Source organism: Cherax quadricarinatus, chromosome 1 (genome assembly GCF_038502225.1).
Source record: "Cherax quadricarinatus isolate ZL_2023a chromosome 1, ASM3850222v1, whole genome shotgun sequence".
Lineage (NCBI taxonomy): Eukaryota > Metazoa > Arthropoda > Malacostraca > Decapoda > Parastacidae > Cherax > Cherax quadricarinatus.
In genome coordinates this window covers 17,069,715-17,091,295 of record NC_091292.1, presented here as the reverse complement: position 1 = coordinate 17,091,295, position 21,581 = coordinate 17,069,715, and the positions used below count along the sequence as shown (strand labels likewise).

Here is a 21,581-nt window from a genome sequence, read left to right as displayed (position 1 = left end):
GAGTACACATACCACAGAGTAGTCAGGAAGTGGAATAGTTTGGGAAGCGATGTAGTGGAGGCAGGATCCATACATAGCTTTAGGCAGAGGTATGATAAAGCTCACGGTTCAGGGAGAGTGACCTAGTAGCGACCAGTGAAGAGGAGGGGCCAGGAGCTTGGACTCGACCCCTGCAAACTCAACTAGGTGAGTACAACTAGGTGTGAGTACACACACACCAACATACACACACACACACACACACACCAACATACACACACACACACACACACATCAACATACACACACACACACACACACACACACACACACAGACCAACATACACACACACACCAACATACACATACACACACACACCAACATACACACACAAACACACCAACACAAACACACAGAAGAGCTCACTCGAGCAGAGCAAAGTTACTGGTAATAGGCGATTTCAACCACAGAGAGATCGACTGGGAAAACCTGGAGCCACATGGGGGTCCCGAAACATGGAGAGCCAAGATGATGGATGTGGTACTTGAAAACCTCATGCATCAACATGTCAGGGACACAACCAGAGAGAGAGGGGAGGATGAGCCAGCAAGACTGGATCTTGTGTTCACCCTGAGCAGTTCAGACATTGAGGACATCACTTACGAGAGGCCCCTTGGAGCTAGCGATCACGTGGTTCTGAGTTTTGATTATATAGTAGAGTTACAAGTGGAGAAGGTAACAGGAACTGAAGGGGACAGGCCAAACTATAAAAGGGAGGACTACACAGGTATGAGAAACTTCCTGCAGGAGGTTCATTGGGACAGAGAAATGGTAGGAAAATCAGTAAACGAGATGATGGAATATGTGGCAACAAAGTGCAAGGAGGCAGAGGAAAGTTTTGTTCCCAAGGGAAACAGAAATAATAGGAAGACCAAAACGAGTCCTTGGTTTACCCGAAGGTGTAGGGAGGCAAAAACTAAGTGCAACAGAGAATGGAAAAGGTACAGGAGGCATAGGACCCAGGAAAACAAGGAGATTAGTAGAAGAGCCAGAAACGAGTATGCACAGATAAGGAGGGAGGCCCAGCGACAGTATGAAAGCGACATAGCATCGAAAGTCAAATCTGACCCGAAACTGCTGTATAGCCACATTAGGAGGAAGACAACAGTCAAGGACCAGGTGATAAGGCTGAGGAAAGAAGGTGGAGAACTCACAAGAAACGATCAAGAGGTATGTGAGGAGCTCAACACGAGATTTAAGGAAGTATTTACAGTAGAGACAGGAAGGACTCTGGGGGGACAGACCAGATGGATACACCAGCAAGGAATACACCAACAAGTGTTGCACGACATACATACAGATGAGGAGGAGAAGAAACAGCAGAGGGACATCGATACCTCAAAGGCAATGGGACCGGACAACATCTCCCCATGGGTCCTTAGAGAGGGAGCAGATATGTTGTGCGTGCCACTTACCACAATCTTCAACACGTCCCTGGAAACTGGGCAACTACCTGAGGTATGGAAGACGGCAAATGTACTTCCCATTTTTAACAAAGGAGACAGAAAAGAGGCACTAAACTATAGACCTGTGTCATTGACGTGTATAGTATGCAAAGTTATGGAGAAGATTATCAGGAGGAGAGTGGTGGAGCACCTGGAACGGAACAAGAGTATAAATGCCAACCAGCACGGATTCATGGAAGGCAAATCCTGTGTCACAAACCTTCTGGAGTTTTATGATAAAATAACAGAAGTAAGACACGAGAGAGAGGGGTGGGTTGATTGCATCTTCTTGGACTGCAAGAAGGCCTTTGACACAGTTCCTCACAAGAGATTAGTGCAGAAGCTAGAGCATCAGGCGCATATAACAGGAAGGGCACTGCAATGGATCAGAGAATACCAGACAGGGAGGCAACAACGAGTCATGGTACGTAATGATGTATCACAGTGGGCACCTCTGACGAGCGGGGTCCCACAGGGGTCGGTCCTAGGACCAGTGCTATTTTTGGTATATGTGAACGACATGATGGAAGGGTTAGACTCAGAAGTGTCCCTGTTTGCAGATGATGTGAAGTTAATGAGGAGAATTAAATCAGATGAGGACCAGCCAGGACTTCAAAGAGACCTGGACAGACTGGACACCTGGTCCAGCAAATGGCTTCTCGAATTTAATCCTGCCAAATGCAAAGTCATGAAGATAGGGGAAGGGCACAGAAAACCACAGAGTATAGGCTAGGTGGCCAAAGACTGCAAACCTCACTCAAGGAGAAAGATCTTGGGGTGAGTATAACACCGAGCATGTCTCCGGAAGCACACATCAATCAGATAACTGCTGGAGCATATGGGCGCCTGGCAAACCTGAGAACAGCATTCCGATACTTTAGTAAGGAATCGTTCAAGACACTGTACACCGTGTATGTCAGCCCCATACTGGAGTATGCAGCACCTGTTTGGAACCCGCACTTGATAAAGCACGTCAAGAAACTAGAGAAAGTACAAAAGTTTGCGACAAGGTTAGTTCCAGAGCTAAGGGAAATGTCCTATGAAGAAAGATTAAGGGAAATCGGCCTGACGACACTGGAGGACAGGAGGGTCAGGGGAGACATGATAACGACATATAAAATACTGCGTGGAATAGACAAGGTGGACAAAGACAGGATGTTTCAGGGAGGGGACACAGAAACAAGAGGCCACAATTGGAAGTTGAAGACACAAATGAGTCAGAGAGATATTAGGAAGTATTTCTTCAGTCATAGAGTTGTCAGGCAGTGGAATAGCCTAGAAAATGACGTAATGGAGGCAGGAACCATACACAGTTTTAAGACGAGGTTTGATAAAGCTCATGGAGCGGGGAGAGAGAGGGCCCAGTAGCAACTGGTGAAGAGGCGGGGCCAGGAGCTAAGACTCGACCCCTGCAACCACAAATAGGTGAGTACACACAAACCAGAATTAGGTGAGTACACTCTCAAGTGTCTAATCGTCAAGTGCCTATGACAAAATAGTAACTAACACAGAAAGAAAGAGAGAGAGAGAGAGAGATAGGGAGAGAGAGAGAAATTGAAGCATTTAATGTTTATCAAGATAATCAGGAATTTCATTTTTTACCCAGAATGGGCATTTGTTTCTGGATAACACTACCTTCAAATAAATAATAGCTCTTACCAAGACTACAGATGGACTTGGGCGCTGATGTAAGTTTTAATACGGCCTTTTGCTTTGGCTGCGCTTTCTGCTCAGACCAGCTGATATTCACTGCGTTCAAGAGACATTTGTCCACCTCCAAATTCTTTGTGTCTGCCACGACCTCTCCATCGTCACGTGTATACCATATTAGTACCTGTAACAACATTGTTCTATTATATCTCCACCTGTAATTCTGTTTATAGAGTGTACTGCTTCAACTCAGAAGTAGAGAAGTATTCTATTGATGGAGATGGTGAACTGTAGTTATAATGGTGTGAGGTCTTTAAAACAGTTTTGAGAACAGCTGGAATACTAATAATATACAAATTTCAAGTCTGGTTTCATCTTTTGATAATATAAATACGTTCTTAATGTGACTTTTTAAATTTCGCTTTGATGCTATTATGTAAGAAGATACAGCAAAATAATATGACAACTTACCCTGGCATGAGGAGAGGCTGTGAGAGGAAGGCTGAGGGGAATGTGTATAACGCCTGTTGTTGTGTGAAGGGGCAGTGGAGGGCGAGAATCCAGCACATGTTCCTCGTTGATAGGAAGCTCACTGCCAACCAGCTCGTACTCCTTGGTGCTAGAGTACTTGATCTCTTTACGTGCCACGATCTGCAAGTTAATTAAGAACACAAGATTATAAGAAAGAAGGAACACTGCAGCAGGCCTACTGGCCCATGCGAGGCAGGTCCAATTCTCCCACCGGCTTAAGCCAATGCCTTGACCTAGTCAGGTCAGTCATATTCACTTAAGGGAGGAGCACGGCATCCGACCTAGTAGCACAACTTAGTCAGGTCCATCTCTCACCCACCCACACCCACTCATGTATTTATCCAACCTATATTTAAAACTACACAACGTCTTAGCTTCTATAACGGTAAATAACAAAAAAGGCACAATACCGTGACTGGAACGATACACAAATAACCCCGCACATAAAAGAGAGAAGCTTACGACGACGTTTCGGTCCGACTTGGACCATTTACAAAGTCACACTAACCAGAAGAACATAAGAACATAAGAACGAAGGAACACTGCAGCAGACCTACTGGCCCATGCGAGGCAGGTCCAAGTCTCCTACCTGCTTAAGCCAATGCACCCAACCTAGTCAGGTCAGGTCACATTGACTTAAGGGAGGAACACGGCAACCGACCTGGTAGCACAAGCTATCAGGTCCAACTCACACCCACCCACATCCACTCATGTATTTATCCAACCTATTTTTAAAGCTACACAACGTTCTGGCCTCTATCACTGTGCTTGTGAGTTTGTTCCGCTCATCCACAACTCTATTACCAAACCAGTACTTTCCTATATCCTTCCTGAATCTGAATTTTTCCAACTTAAAACCATTGCTGCGAGTCCTGTCTAGGCTAGATATTTTCAGCACACTATTTACATCCCCTTTATTTATTCCTGTCTTCCATTTATACACCTCAATCATATCCCCCCTAATTCTACGTCTTTCTAGAGAGTGCAGATTCAGGGCCCTTAGTCTATCCTCATAGGGAAGGTTTCTGATACATGGGATCAACTTTGTCATCCTCCTTTGTACATTTTCCAGAGCATTTATATCCATTCTGTAATACGGTGACCAAAACTGTGCAGCATAATCTAAATGAGGCCTAACCAAGGATGTATCGAGTTGAAGAACAACCTGAGGACTCCTATTATTTACGCTTCTTGATATGAAGCCAAGGATTCTATTAGCTTTATTGCGAACACTTACGCACTGTTGTCTTGGTTTCAGATTACTGCTAACCAGAACTCCCAAATCTTTTTCCCAAGCAGGACGGCTATATATAGGCAGGAAGAGGTGGTGGTAGTAGTAGTAGTAGTACAAGGATGGTATATAATACCGACAAGATGAAATTAAGACACGTGCAACACCTGGGCATCTCTATCGTAGACGTTTCGCCATCCAGCCAGCCACTGGATGGCGAAACGTCCACAACAAAGACACCCAGACGCCACACATGTGTCTTAATTTCATCAGTAGTAGTAGTAGTAGTAGTAGTAGTAGTAGTAGTAGTAGAAGAGGTAGTAGTAGTGGTAGTGGTAGAAGTGGGGAATAAGGAGGACGAGCCAGTAAAATACAAAGGAAAGGGAGCACTGCAAGGGAGCTAGGTGCCCACAGAGGGAGAGCAAGCGCACAGAGGTGCGTGAAAGGGGAAGTGGTGAAATAAATGAAGGAACAGAAACACGAGACAGAAGAGAGAAAGACAACCCAGAGGAGTTTGTTCCACTCATCCACAACTCTATTACCAAACCAGTGCTTTCCTATAACCTTCCTGAATCTGATTTTTCCAATTAAAACCATTGCTGCGAGTCCTGTTTATGCTAGATATTTTTAGCACGCTATTTACATACCCTTCATTAATTCCTGTTTTCCACTTATACACATCAGTCATATCCCCCTAATTCTACGCCTTTCTTGAGAGTGTAGATACAGGGCCCTCAGTCTATCCTCATAGGGAAGATTTCTGATACATGGGATCAACTTTGTCATCCTCATTTGTACGTTTTCCAGTGCATTTATATCCATTCTGTAATACGGTGACAAAAACTGCACAGCATAATCTAAATGAGGCCTAACCAAAGATATATAGAGTTGAAGAACAACTTGAGGACTTCTATTATTTATACTTCTTGCTATGAAGCCAAAAATTCTGTTAGATTTATTGCGAACACTAATGCAGTGTTGTTTTGGTTTCAGATTACTGCTAACCAGAACTCCTAAATCCTTTTCTCAATCCGTAATATTAAGATCTACATTATCTAGTTTATATGTGGCATGGTTATTTTCCTGTCCAACATTTAGGACTTTGCATTTGTCTATATTAAACTGCATCTGCCACTTCTCCGACCACTGCATCAGTCTATTCAAATCATCCTGGAGTGCTCTAATGTCCTCATTAGAATTGGAGGCCTATTTTGGTGTCATCAGCAAATTTGCTTATGTCGCTATTTATTCCCTCATCTATGACGTTTATGTAAATTGTGAACAACGAAGGGCCCAACACTGACCCCTGAGGAACACCTCTTGTGACGTGCCCCCATTCTGATTTCTCCCCATTTATGCAAACTCTCAGCTGTCTATTTGTCAACCATGCCTCTACCCAGGAAAAAAATTCTCCTCTTATTTCGTGTGCCTTAAATTTACTCAATAGCCTCTGATAAGGGAACTCTATCGAAAGCCTTAATTAAGTTCACATACACAATATCATATTCCTCAAATACCTCAGCAAAGAAAGTTAGTAAATTCGTAAGACAGGAACGCCCCTTTGTTAAACCGTGCTGAGATTCATTAATTAATTTATGCCTTTCATCATGGCTACGAATTGCTTCGGCAATTATTGATTCCATAAATTTACCAACTATGGAGGTAAGGCTTATTGGTCTATAGTTCGAAGCTAAGGACCTGTCACCGGCCATTTTCCACTTGTCCGGCACTATGCCAGTTTGTAGTGATATACTGAAAAGATTAGCCAAAGGTATGCTAAGTTCCTCTTTACATTCTTTTAAAACCCTTATGTCACTAGTTATCCTAATCGTACATAGTTTATCGTCCTGTTCTACATAAATTCTTATTTCTGTAATTTCTTTCCATTTATAGAGCTTCCTGGACTGTTAGATGATGACTAAATGCCAACAGAAGGTTGGCAAGATTATTTATTCCATTTTTTCAAGTAAATTTGTCATGTCTCACTACGACTACTACTTATTACACTGCCATTATTTTATAGTTTTCCACTACCACTACTTCCACTAGCTTATTTTTGCCTCTACCACTGCTGGACTTCTATCAGTTTGAATGTTGTTGTACTGTGGCATAAATTACATGGCTCGAGTCTATTTTAAAATTTGCCAGTGCAACATACGTTTCTCGTTATTTTATTTTTCTGATCTTCCGGTGAATTTAGGCTTTCCAAATTTTATCTCATTATCTATATTTTTCGTGTGGCCTGTTACAGCTTTCATTGCGTAACATTTACCCGTAATAAATACCATCATCTATTTATTCACTCATTTTGATAACTTTATCCAAGTTTTCTTACAGACTTTTTTCTTTTGTTGTTTATTTTCCACAGGATTTTTTGCATCATGTAACAAAACAGGTTTATAGAATTTTTATTCCTTATTCCTTCTTTTGTGTTTTTTCGAATAATAGAGAAGATGTGAAGGTAGGAAATTGATTCTCTGTTCTCCAAGACGAGTGTACTTCAGTGGTTAGTGAGGTTGAAGGTACCACTGATTCCCCTGCTAATCAAGGTAAGAATATTTTAATAGTAGGCGATTTTCAGGTAAGATATATGGACCATGCATTTTGTAACAGAGATAGAAAGGTCAGACAGAGAGTGTCTTCCTGAGTTTACCTGGAGTTTACCTGGAGAGAGTTCCGGGGGTCAACGCCCCCGCGGCCCGGTCTGAGACCAGGCCTCCTGGTGGATCAGAGCCTGATCAACCAGGCTGTTGCTGCTGGCTGCACGCAAACCAACATACGAGCCACAGCCCGGCTGATCCGGAACTGACTTTAGGTGCTTGTCCAGTGCCAGCTTGAAGACTGCCAGGGGTCTGTTGGTAATCCCCCTTATGTGTGCTGGGAGGCAGTTGAACAGTCTCGGGCCCCTGACACTTATTGTATGGTCTCTTAACGTGCTAGTGACACCCCTGCTTTTCATTGGGGGGATGGTGCATCGTCTGCCAAGTCTTTTGCTTTCGTAGTGGGTGATTTTCGTGTGCAAGTTCGGTACTAGTCCCTCTAGGATTTTCCAGGTGTATATAATCATGTATCTCTCCCTCCTGCGTTCCAGGGAATACAGGTTTAGGAACCTCAAGCGCTCCCAATAATTGAGGTGTTTTATCTCCGTTATCCGCGCCGTGAAAGTTCTCTGTACATTTTCTAGGTCGGCAATTTCACCTGCCTTGAAAGGTGCTGTTAGTGTGCAGCAATATTCCAGCCTAGATAGAACAAGTGACCTGAAGAGTGTCATCATGGGCTTGGCCTTGGTGACATAGTCAGCAGGTTGGATAATGAAGATTGAGACACTTATGCAACATATGGGAATCTTTATTCAGGAAACGTTTCGCCACACAGTGGCTTCATCAGTCCAATACAAAGTAGAATGGTGTAAGGAGAGGAGTTTGGGGTAATCAGTCCCTCAGCCTTGAGTCGATGTGTTCAGTCCATCAATCTTGTAGATTGATGGACTGAATACATTCATCACACACAGGTTGGATAATATTATGGCAGGTAATGGGAACAAGCTCATTATCTGTCTTAGTGCTAGGGGTAATGACACTGGGAAGGGCAGGAGAGAGGAGCTGCTGGATAAGTACAGGTCAGCCATAGAAGTACTTAGGTCTAAGGGAAGGATCCCAGTCATATGCAGCATCTTGCCTAGAAAGGGAGTGGGCAATGAATGGATGTCTAGTGCAATTGGTATAAATTGCTGGCTAGACAGGTACTGCAAGGAACTTGCAATCCCATTCATTGATAACTGGGACCTGTTCTTTGGCAAACGTGATATGTATGCAAGGGATGGAGCTCATCTCTCTGGAGATGGAGTGGTTGCATTAGCCAATTCAATTGAGAGGGTAATTGATGACTTGTCTAGGAATTTAAACTGATAGATTATAGAGGTATGGATGTTTGTGGGAAACAATCAGGCTGCAGCATTAGGGTTAAAAACAGCAGTTATTACCGGGATACCTCAGGGATATGTTTAAAAGACAATGTTCAAAATAAAGTTGCTAGTAATGGCAAATCAATTGATCAACAAACAAAGAGAGATAGTAGAGAGCAACGAGTGACTAGCCCCCTTAATTAAGGTTTACTATACAAGTAGTAGGAGTCTAAGAAATAAGATAGATGAGCTAAGATTACTTGCAAGTGTAGGTAATATAGATATTATTGGTATAACAGAGACCTGGTTCAACCTGAAAGATTGAGAAATGCCTTCTGAATGCAACATACAGGGTTATAAACTATTCCACACTTATAGGGTCAACAGGAAGGGTGGTGGAGTGCCGATGTATGTCAGAGAAAATTTAAATTGTCTTAGACATGATATAAGATTAAAAACATCGAACACAGAATCTGTTTGGCTACAGTTTCTTGAGGGACGTGACAAATTAATTTTGGATGTGATTTATAGGCCCCCAAACCTTGATAGGGAGTGCAGTAAGCTGTTATGGGACGAAATTCATAAGGCATCTAGATATGAAAATGTTGTGATAATGGGAGATTTTAACTTTAGACAAATTGATTGGAACAATATGACAGGAAATCTTGAGTCTAGCGACTTTCTTGATACGGTTCAGGATTGTTTTTTAGAACAGGTTGTGACAGAACCAACTAGAGGAAACAATCTGCTTGATTTGGTTCTTGCCAACAAAGATTCACTAATTAATAATCTTGAGGTTAATGATAAGCTTGGGGAAAGTGATCACAAATCACTTAGTTTCAATATATCATGGAATTACCCAGATAACTGCAATCAAATCTCTGTCCCAGATTTTCGCTTGGCCGACTTCATGGGACTGAAAAATTCCCTGGGTGGGCTAAATTGGGATGTCCTGACTATGGGTCAGGTAGGTGATCTTGGTTGCCAATATGACGTTTTTCAGAGCATAGTTCTATCTTTCCCAGACAACTTTTGTTCCGAGTAGGGAAATTAGCTCTAACACAAATGATCCCAAATGAATGAACAATAGATTAAAACATCTCATTGGTCAAAAGAGAGGCATATATAGGCATATCAAAAGAGGGGATGGACAGTTAAGAAATCAATATATTCAATTAAAGAGAGAAATAAAGAAAGGAATAAGAAAAGCAAAAAGGGATTATGAGGCTAAGGTCGCAAGGGATTCAAAGACTAACCCAAAAGGGTTCTTTCAGGTATACAGAAGTAAGATTAGGGACAAGATAGGCCCACTTAAGAGTAACTCTGGTCAGATCACTGACAGTGATAAGGATGTGTGAAATTCTCAATACCTACTTCCTCTCAGTTTTCACCCAGGAAAACACTAACGACATTCCTGAAATAATAGATTATGTAGAAGAGGATGATAAACTATGCACGATTGCGGTAACTAGTGACATGGTCCTCAGACAAATAGAGAAACTGAAAAACAAATCCCCAGGTCCTGATGAACTGTTTGCAAGGGTGTTAAAGGAATGTAAAGAGGAACTTAGCATACCTTTGGCTAATCTTTTTAACATATCACTACAAACTGGCACAGTGCCTGATAAGTCTAAGGGAGGGATCCCAATCATATGTAGCATCTTGCCTAGAAGGGGAGTAGGAAATGAATGGTTGTCTAGGGCAATTGGTGTAAATTGCTGGCTAGACAGATACTGCAAGGAACTTGCAATCCCATTCATTGACAACTGGAACAACTTTTATGGCAAACATGATATGTATGCAAGGGATGGGGTACATCTCTCTGGGGCTGGGGTGGTAGCACTTGCAGACTCGATTGAGAAGGCCATTGGTGAAATGCCTATGATTTTAAACTGATGGAAGATAGAGGTATGGGTGTGTGTGGGAAACAAGCAGGTTGCAACACTTGGGTTGGAAACAGTAAATGTATAAAAGGCATTCAGCATGAAGTTATAAATAAAGACAATAGATCAGGTCAGCAAACAAAGGGGGACAGCAGAGGGCAGCAAGGGACTAGCTCCCTTAAGGTTTACTATACTAATAGCAGGAGTGTAAGAAATAAGATAATGAGCTAAGATTATTTACAAGTGCAGGTGACATAGATATTATTGCTATAACAGAGACCTGGCTCAATCTGAAAGATAGAGAGATGCCCTCTGAATGTCACATACAAGGCTATAAATTATTCCACACTGACAGGGTCAACAGGAAAGGTGGTGGAGTAGCGATGTATGTCAGAGACAATTTAAATTGTTGTGTTAGACAAGATATTAAATTAGAAGCGTCAGCCACTGAATCTGTTTGGTTACAGCTTCTCGAGGGCCGAGAAAAACTAATTTTGGGTGTGATTTACAGGGCCCCAAATCTTGATAGGGAGTGCAGTAAACTTCTATGGGACGAAATTCGTAAGGCATCTACATACGAAAATGTTGTGCTAATGGGAGATTTCAACTATAGACAGATTGACTGGAGCAATTTGACAGGAAATTTAGAGTCAGGTGACTTTCTTGATACGATCCAGGATTGTTTTTTAAAACAGTTTGTGACAGAGCCAACTAGGGGAAATAACCTCCTTGACTTGGTTCTTGCCAGTAGGGAAACACTAATTAATAATCTTGAGGTTAATGATGAGCTTGGGGAAAGTGATCACAAATCACTCAGTTTTAATATATCATGGAATTCCCCTAATAATGGCAATCAAGTCTCCGTCCCTGACTTTCGCTTGGCTGATTTCATAGGACTGAAAAATTACTTAGGTGGGCTGAACTGGAATGACCTGACTAAGGGTCAGGTAGGTGGTGATGGTTGCCGATATGATGCTTTCCAGGGCATAGTTCTAGCTGCTCAGTCAAATTGTTCCAAATAGGGAAATCAGATCAAACAAAAATGATCCTAAATGGATGAACAATAGATTAGAATATCTGATTGGTCAAAAGAGAGGCATATATAGGCAAATCAAAAGAGGAGAGGGGCAATTGAGAAATCGATATATTCAGTTAAAGAGAGAAATAAAAAAGGGAATTAGAAAAGCAAAAAGAGATTATGAGGTTAAAGTTGCAAGAGAATCGAAGACTAACCCAAAAGGATTCTTTCAGGTTCCTCGGGTCAGCTCACTATATACCAATAAGCCTTACCTCCATAGTGGAAAAATTTATGGAATCAATAATTGCCGAAGCAATTCGTAGCCATCTTGATAGGCACAGATTGATTAATGAATCTCAACACGGTTTTACAAAGGGGCGTTCCTGTCCTACGAATTTACTAACTTTTTTCACTAAGATGTTTGAGGAGGTAGATCATGGTTATGAATATGATATTGTGTATATGGACTTCAGTAAGGCTTTCGATAAAGTTCCACACCAGAGGCTATTGAGGAAACTTAAGGCACACGGAATAGGGGGAGAAATTTTTTCCTGGGTAGAGGCATGGCTGACAAATAGGCAGCAGAAAGTTTGCACAAATGGGGAGAAATCAGAATGGGGGCACGTCACAAGAGGTGTTCCTCAGGGGTCAGTGTTGGGCCCGTTGTTCACAATTTACGTAAACGACATAGATGAGGGAATAAATAGCGACATAAGCAAATTTGCTGATGACACCAAAATAGGCCGTCCAATTCATTCTAATGAGGACACTAGAGCACTCCAGGATGATTTGAATAGACTGATGCAATGGTCGGAGAAGTGGCAGATGCAGTTTAAAACTGACAAATGCAAAGTTCTAAATGTTGGACAGGTAAATAACCATGCCACATATAAACTAAATAATGTAGATCTTAATACTACTGATTGCGAAAAGGATTTAGGAGTTCTGGTTAGCAGTAATCTAAAATCAAGACAACAGTGCATTAGTGTTCGCAATAAAGCTAACAGAATTCTTGGCTTCATACCTAGAAGTATAAATAATAGAAGTCCTCAGGTTGTTCTTCAACTCTATATATCCTTGGTTAGGCCTCATTTAGACTATGCTCCTCAGTTCTGGTCACCGTATTACAAAATGGATATAAATGCACTGGAAAACGTACAAAGGAGGATGACAAAGTTGATCCCATGTATCCCTTGGTAATAAATACCGACAAGTTGGTTTAGAAAGACACATAAGTAAACACTATGAAATATGTCATAGTGTTTGCTTACGTGTCTTTCTAAACCATCAGAAATCTTCCCTATGAGGATAGACTGAGGGCCCTGAATCTACACTCTCAAGAAAGGCGTAGAATTAGGGGGGATATGACTGATGTGTATAAGTGGAAAACAGGAATTAATAAAGAGGTATGTAAATAGAGTGCTGAAAATTTCCAGCCAAGACAGGACTCGCAGCAATGGTTTCAAGTTGGAAAAATTCAGATTCAGGAAGGATATAGGAAAGCACTGGTTTCGTAATAGTTGTGGATGAGTGGAACAAACTCCCGAGTACAGTTATTCAGGCTAAAACGTTGTGTAGTTTTAAAAATAGGTTAGATAAATACATGAGTGGGTGTGGGTAGGTGTGAGTTGGACCTGACTAGCTTGTGCTGCTGGGTCTGGTGCCGTGCTCCTTCCTTGAGTAGAGGTGCCCAGACTGGGTGGGTCATTGGGCTAATCCGGGGGGGGGGGACATGGACCTGCTCCGCATGGGTCAGTAGACCTGTTGTAGCGTTCCTTCTTTCTTATGTTCTTATAACAAATTAATTTATATTATCAGGGCTTTGCTGATGGGAAACAGCTGTTGGATAGCGACAGGCTTTTTCTTTTCAAGTGTACTATCAACTCTCCACTTGTATCTTCTCATGTATTACTGCTTAACAATAATAAAATTACAGACTGTTGTTTAAGACGTTTTCATCGTTCCCTTGTTTGATTGTCGGAACAATAAACCAACCAACCAGCCTTACTAATTCTCGTGGTGCTCCCACCTCTCAATTCACTTCATACAGTGATCCTACTGTCCTGGCCACTCACCTGACTAGGATTATATAAATTTGCTCGTTGTACATTACTGTTCACTTACTGAATAAATCTATTTACATGACTCGTGTTGCAGATAAGAGTTCACACACAACAACCCTTAATGACCCTTGTGAAAGATTTTATGCACAATAACCCTACCAACACTAGCTTCTTTAATGAAACAGCATCTAATGAAACTATATAATATATACACTTATTTAGAAAATTTAAAGTTGGAAATTATTAAGTGCTAAGACACGCCAAATTAGAAAACTATACCCCTGAGTGTCCTTGTTGGGAACCTGCAAGTATCCTTGCTGGGGACCTGTGAGTGCCCTTGCTGGGAACCTGTGGGTGTCCATGCTGGGGACATGTGAATATCCTTGTTGGGGACCTGTGTCCTTGATAGGAGCCTGTGAGTGTCCTTGATAGGAGCCTTTCTGTCCTTGATAGGAACCCGTGTGTCCTTGATGGAAACCTGCGAGTGTCCTTGCTGGGAACCTATCTTTGCTAAGGACCTGTAAATATCTTTGTTGGGGACCTGTGAGTGTCCTTGCTAGGGACCAATGAGTGTCCCTACCGCAGACCTGTGAGTATCCTTGCAACCTATGAGTGTCCTTGTTGGGGACCTATGAATCTCCTTACTAGGGACCCATGAGTGTCCTTATTGAATGTGTGCAGTTTTCCATTTGTCTGTCGCCTTATCTTGCAATGAAATCCTCAAAATTTCCAGAGTAGATAGCTGAATTCATCTGCAGTCTTTTAAGATACATGGTGCTCTTTAGTTGATTCTCACTGCCATTTTCTTGACAATATGCTGTAACAACTTCGTTTCCTCATCCGATGTCAACATCCTCCATTTCCTGTGGTTATTTGGGGTTGAAAGCCCCTACATCACCTATGTTCTTTTCCGTAAGCACTCTGGAGCGTCATATTTAAGATCCCACACATTTCGCAATTCTAGTCAGTGATTTTATCGCCTTAATTACCGGTATCTTGTATTTCACATTGAATTTGCTTTATATATATATATACAGTGGAGCCTCAAATATCGAACTTAATCCGTTCCAGGAGCTAGTTCTAAATTCGAAAAGTCTGAAAATCGAAGCAATATTTCCCATAAGAAATAATGGAAATACAATAATCCATTCCAGAAACCCAAAAATATTCACAAAAAATACATTTTATAGAGATTAATTACAGTTTTACATACACAAAACAAATACTATAGTGTTCAATTATGTATATAAATATAAAATAACATTTTTACTTACCTTTATTGAAGACTGGTGATGGCATCTGGAAGATAGGGAGGAGGAGAGACGGAGTTGGGGTTAGTGTTTAGAAGGAGAATCCCCCTCCATGAGGACTTCAGGTAAAGCCCTCTCTGGGGTTACTTCCCTTCTCTGTCTTTTAATGCCACTAGGACCAGCTTGAGAGTCACTGGACCCCTGTCTCACAAAATAACTGTCCACAGTCCTCTGTTTCTGGCGCCTCTTTAACATTTCCCTAAAATGGGACATGGTTCTGTCACTGAACTGATTCCAGGAGTTTTCTGTACCAGATCGGCATGCAACTTCCTTGCCTTTTCGCAAATAATCGTCTCTGAAACACTATCACCTGCCATCTCTTTATCCTTGGTCCGCACCAGCAACAACTTCTCAACCTCTTCAACTATTTGTGGTCTTTTTTTGGTTAGCATATTAACACCTTTCACAACAACAGCTTCCTTGATTTGTTCTTTCTTTGCCAGGATAGAACCGATGGTCGACTTGTTTTTCCCATACATCCTGGCAAGCTCAGCAAGTCTCACACCACTCTCATACTTCTGTATTATTTCCTTCTTCACATCTATGGTGTTTCTCACTTTCTTTACCACAGGGGTACCACTAGCAAGTTTCTTTGGGCCCATGGCAGCTTATTTCACAGTCCCACAAGCACTAAACACAATGAAATATGTAATCGTAAAATGTTTGAATGAGAGCGCAGGTTAGTATTCACTCAAGCATCAACAAAGCCAGACTGGCTCATGGCGCCTGCTCGGGGACGCGACAGAGCGGGCTGGCGGACAGGTCCGGGACCAGCGGTCCGAAAATAGGGGCGCGTTCGATAATGGGGACAAAGTTGGTTCGAAAAAAGGGTTCTATTTTTGAAACGTTCGGTAAGTGATACAGCGATACATTCGAAATTTGAGGTTCCACTGTATATATATATATATATATATATATATATATATATATATATATATATATATATATATATATATAAGTGTAAGATGTGGTTCCATCTAGCATTAGTCTATTCCTTTGTGGCTTTTACGAATGTAAATTTCTGGGTTGGCACTTATTTTTTCATGGCTCTCCAGTCCCTGCTACTTCCACTTTAGTACTGTATATCAATAAGGAAGCACTAAACCCATAGAGGGTTATACAGTGCCTGAGGATTAGACAGTAATCAAGTTTGATCTAAGGAAGGTGAGGATATCTCCAAGTCCTTTGATCAAGAGCTGTTCATTTGTATCAAGAGACTGCCTCTCAAAGTACCTTCCATTAAACCATTCTTTATTGTTTCGTCTTATTTTCGTTTTTGAAACAAGTGATTTCATTTTCAGATACATTGTACAACTAATAAATATTTATGATGTTAATCTTCTCTTAATTTATTATTATTAATATTATGTTATATTCATGGGGAAAGCACTAACCCACAGGGGTCATTCAGCGACTGGTGGAATGGGAGACATTCAGATCTGATTAAGGGGAGAATAGTTCCACTTCAATGGGCAAAAGTCTTCAACCCGTATCAAGGTAACTCCACTGGAAAGGGTAAAAACATTAAAAACAGGGAGGTTGCAGGAGAAATGCTTTTAGAATACGGGAAGGTAGACGAGGGTAGTGGCTCACCTGGACAGTAATTGCCACCTTGGTCTGGCCAGCAGACGAGAAGAGTACAGGTAGGCGGTGCTCGTACGATACTCCCGGGTTACATTTGAGACGACCCTCCGGAGCGTGGATCAGCAGGGAAGAGTTGGAGGGAGAGTAATAATGCTCAATGGTGTTGGTGAAGGTGGTACTTTCCATGACGGCGCGGAGGCTGCCCGCCTTCATCTGTTGGCAGCAACACAAATACATCAGATTGCTTACACAAATGAACATGTATAAAAAAAAAAAAACCCTACTGTTGTAAGTGGGGACGTAAGCATACTTCCTTACACATGTTGCCCATAGTAACTAAATACACACACACACACGGGCCAGGAGCTCGGACTCGACCCCTGCAACATCAACTAGGTGAGTGCACACACAAACACACACACACATTCATTCAAGACACTGTACACCGTGTATGTCAGGCCCATACTGGAGTATGCAGCACCTGTTTGGAACCCGCACTTGATAAAGCACGTCAAGAAACTAGAGAAAGTACAAAGGTTTGCAACAAGGTTAGTTCCAGAGCTAAGGGGAATGTCCTATGAAGAAAGATTAAGGGAAATCGGCCTGACGACACTGGAGGACAGGAGGGTCAGGGGAGACATGATAACGACATATAAAATACTGCGTGGAATAGACAAGGTGGACAAGGACAGGATGTTCCAGGGAGGGGACACAGAAACAAGAGGCCACAATTGGAAGTTGAAGACACAAATGAGTCAGAGAGATAGTAGGAAGTATTTCTTCAGTCACAGAGTTGTAAGGCAGTGGAATAGCCTAGAAAATGACGTAGTGGAGGCAGGAACCATACACAGTTTTAAGACGAGGTTTGATAAAGCTCATGGAGCGGGGAGAGAGAGGGTCTAGTAGCAACCGGTGAAGAGGCGGGGTATATATATATATATATATATATATATATATATATATATATATATATATATATATATATATATATATATATATATTAATTATATGCTTGTTCCCACAGGCTTGGAGACCTTTGGCTCATGGGGAAAGAGTGCATCTAAGTTCCTTAAGGAGCTAGGCAAAAGACTCATCAGGGTAACTAGGGATCCCAGGGCAGCTAGTTTTCTGTTCCAGCGACTCAGTGCTGCTGTTCAGAGGGGTAATGCCTGCTGTATTTTGGGCATGCACCCCAGTTCTGAATAGCTAGATGAGATTTTCGCATTATAATCAGTGACAAACATGTAACAATATGTACTAGACATGTATCTCTCACATCTCATGTACTGTATTTGCCATCTTTATATCAACAATGTATCTCTTAAACCTTTTCTACCATATTATGTAATAAAATATACCTATTGGTGTATATATATATATATATATATATATATATATATATATATATATATATATATATATATAATATATATATTCAAACGGCTTCAGGAAGAAATCCAAATATTCTTCCTTGAAGCCTTTTTATCCACTTTATATATATATATATATATATATATATACATGCAATAAGATCACAGTAAACAGTGATTTTAAAATATGCAAAACAACCACTGTGAAAGAGTAGTGAAATTCCAAGCGCTTTCGTGACTACTCACATTGTCAAGGAACAATGAAAGTAATACATCAAAGGAAGACAATTAAAGGGCTTAGACCACACCTCAGTCAACTCCCACAACAAAGAAACACCTGACGCGAGACAATACCGGACTCATAAGAAAAGAGGAACACTGCAGTAGGTCCGCTGGTCCAACTAGACAGGTCCTCACGACAACCCACCAACAAATCATTCTACCCAAGAAATAAGGTTTATTATTTGTCCAATGTATTATTAAACTCTAACCAAATTTTATTAATTATAAATGAATCTAATTTATACAAACCTCAGGAAATATTCATATTATTTTCAAAACTGCTTTTTATGAAACAAGATTCAATTATATTTCTGTCAACCATGGACTTGCTTGATACAACTTTCTCAGCTTTTTGAAAATCAATTGGATGGTTAAAGTCTCTCACATGAATAAATAGAGCATTGGAATCTTGTCCAGTTCTAATGCTATATTTATGTTGTTTTAATTAATCTAAGTTCGAGACTTTTACCAGTTTGACCGTAATAAACTTTATCGCAAATTTTACAAGGAATCTTATAGACACATCCGTCAGCATTTTGGGGAAAATTCTTTATCAAAAGATTTTTTACTGTATCAAGACTTTTGAATACAACTTTAATATTAAAAGTCTTAAGAAGAGAAGGCATATCAACCAAGTTTTCATGGTAAGGGAGAACCAACATATTTTTAGTTGAATAAGGCTGGTTGTCCCTTTTTGGGTTGTAAAAAGTATTTCTAGCAATTTTAAATGATTTATCAATTACATTTTTCGGGTATTTCAGATCATTGGCTATTTCATAAATTTTGGATATTTCTTCATCTATGAAATCTGGACTACAAATACGTAAAGCTCTCGAAAACATTGATGAGAAAACAGACAGCTTAACTTTATCTTGATGGGAAGAATAATAGTGTACATAGGAACAGTTATTTGTAGGTTTTCTGTAAATTTTAAATTTGAATTCATTATCACTCTTAATAATTAAAACATCTAGAAAAGGCAATGAGTTATTTTCCTCAAACTCAACAGTAAAGTTTATAGAATGGGCTAAGCTATTTAATTTGCCAAGGAAATGGTGTATATCTCTATTCTTGGGCATAAGACATAAAATATCATCGATATATCTGAACCATTTTGCTCTATTAGGGAGGATTGTGTTAAGCAATCTTGTTTCAAAAAATTCCATGTATAGGTTACTAAGAAGAGGTGAAAGAGGATTTCCCATTGCCATACCAAACTTCTGAGTGTAAAACTTATCATTAAATACAAATTTTGCATCAACAATGCAAAGTTTAATAAGTTCAATGATAGTAGGAACTGGCAATGGTAAATCATAGTTAACGAGTTCTTCAGATAAGAAACTTAATAAATCATCAACAGGAACTTTTGTAAACAAAGAAGTAACATCAAAACTAACCATGTTAAAATCATTTAAGTCAGTCAAGGAGCTTAATTTATCAACTAAATCTAAGTTGTTTTTAACATTGAAGTTAGAAATTTTACCAATGTTAAAAACAACTTAGATTTAGTTGATAAATTAAGCTCCTTGACTGACTTAAATGATTTTAACATGGTTAGTTTTTATGTTACTTCTTTGTTTACGAAAGTTCCTGTTAATGATTTATTAAGTTTCTTATCTGAAGAACTCGTTAATTATGATTTACCACTGCCAGTTCCTACTATCATTGAACTTATTAAACTTTGCATTGTTGATGCAAAATTTGTATTTAATGATAAGTTTTACACTCAGAAGTTTGGTATGGCAATGGGAAATCCTCTTTCGCCTATTCTTAGTAATCTATACATGGAATTTTTTGAGACAAGATTGCTTAACACAATCCTCCCTAATAGAGCAAAATGGTTCAGATATGTCGATGATATTTTATGTCTTATGCCCAAGAATGTAGATATACACCAGGTGTTTCTTTGTTGTGGGAGTTGACTGTGAGGTGTGGTCTAAGCCTTTTAATTGCCTTCCTTTGATGTATTACTTTCATAGTTCCTTGACAATGTGAGTAGTCACGAAAGCGCTTGGAATTTCACTACTCTTTCACAGTGGTTGTTTTGCATATATATATATATATATATATATATATATTATATATATATATATATATATTTATATATATATATATATATATATATATGAAGTCATTCTGTTTCGCTCCATTCTCTCTACATGTCCGAACCACCTCAACAACCCTTCCTCAGCCCTCTGGACAACAGTTTTGGTAATCCCGCACCTCCTCCTAACTTCCAAACTACGAATTCTCTGCATTATATTCACACCACACATTGCCCTCAGACATGACATCTCCACTGCCTCCAGCCTTCTCCTCGCTGCAACATTCATCACCCACGCTTCACACCCATATAAGAGCGTTGGTAAAACTATACTCTCATACATTCCCCTCTTTGCCTCCAAGGACAAAGTTCTTTGTCTCCACAGACTCCTAAGTGCACCACTCACTCTTTTTCCCTCATCAATTCTATGATTCACCTCATCTTTCATAGACCCATCCGCTGACACGTCCACTCCCAAATATCTGAATACGTTCACCTCCTCCATACTCTCTCCCTCCAATCTGATATTCAATCTTTCATCACCTAATCTTTTTGTTATCCATCTAGCTTGACTGGATATATATATATATATATATATATATATATATATATATATATATATATATATATATATTATTGTACCCACGAAACAAGTGGTATTGATCAATAACAACACTACACTAGCCAAGGAGTCGAACCCATGCTGTTTTGGCCCGCCTCATGCTGAGAGCGGGCCAAAACAGCATGGGTTCGACTCCTTGGCTACTGCAGTGTTGTTATTGATATATATATATATATATATATATATATATATATATATATATATATATATATATATATTATATATATATATATATATATATATATATATATATATATTATTGTAACTAGGAATGAGTGGTATTGATCAATAACAACACTGCGGCTAGCCAAGGAGTCGAACTCACGCTGCTTTCGTTCGCCTCATGGTGAGCTAGACAGATGACGAGACAGATGACGCTCTAGTTAACGGGACCACACAATTCTCAAGAATGGCGCATCCAGTCAAGCTAGATGTTGTACCCGTCATCCGAGAACAATGCCACTCGTTCGTGGATACAATGATATAAAATCCTGCTCGTTGGGCTAGTACACTAAACAGGGATTTGAATGAAATTAGCTCGGAGGCGTCCACACCATCGTATGTTCTCGGATGACGGGTACAACATCTAGCGTGACTGGATGCG

The 21,581-nt window shown here is 40.3% G+C and overlaps 1 protein-coding gene across 3 annotated transcripts in view; it reads right to left on the bottom strand.

Annotated features, from left to right (window-relative positions):
* The window catches only part of LOC128684950 (murinoglobulin-1), a 206,200-nt gene that overhangs the window by 107,399 nt on the left and 77,220 nt on the right, over positions 1-21,581 (bottom strand). For all 3 annotated transcript variants that reach the window (XM_070099615.1, XM_070099712.1, XM_070099663.1), the window contains exons 9-11: positions 16,669-16,872; positions 3,607-3,786; positions 3,145-3,319 (exon numbers count right to left, since the gene is read on the bottom strand). In XM_070099615.1, the coding sequence (XP_069955716.1) occupies positions 3,145-3,319; positions 3,607-3,786; positions 16,669-16,872 (559 nt within the window). The remainder of the gene's footprint in view (positions 1-3,144; positions 3,320-3,606; positions 3,787-16,668; positions 16,873-21,581) is intronic.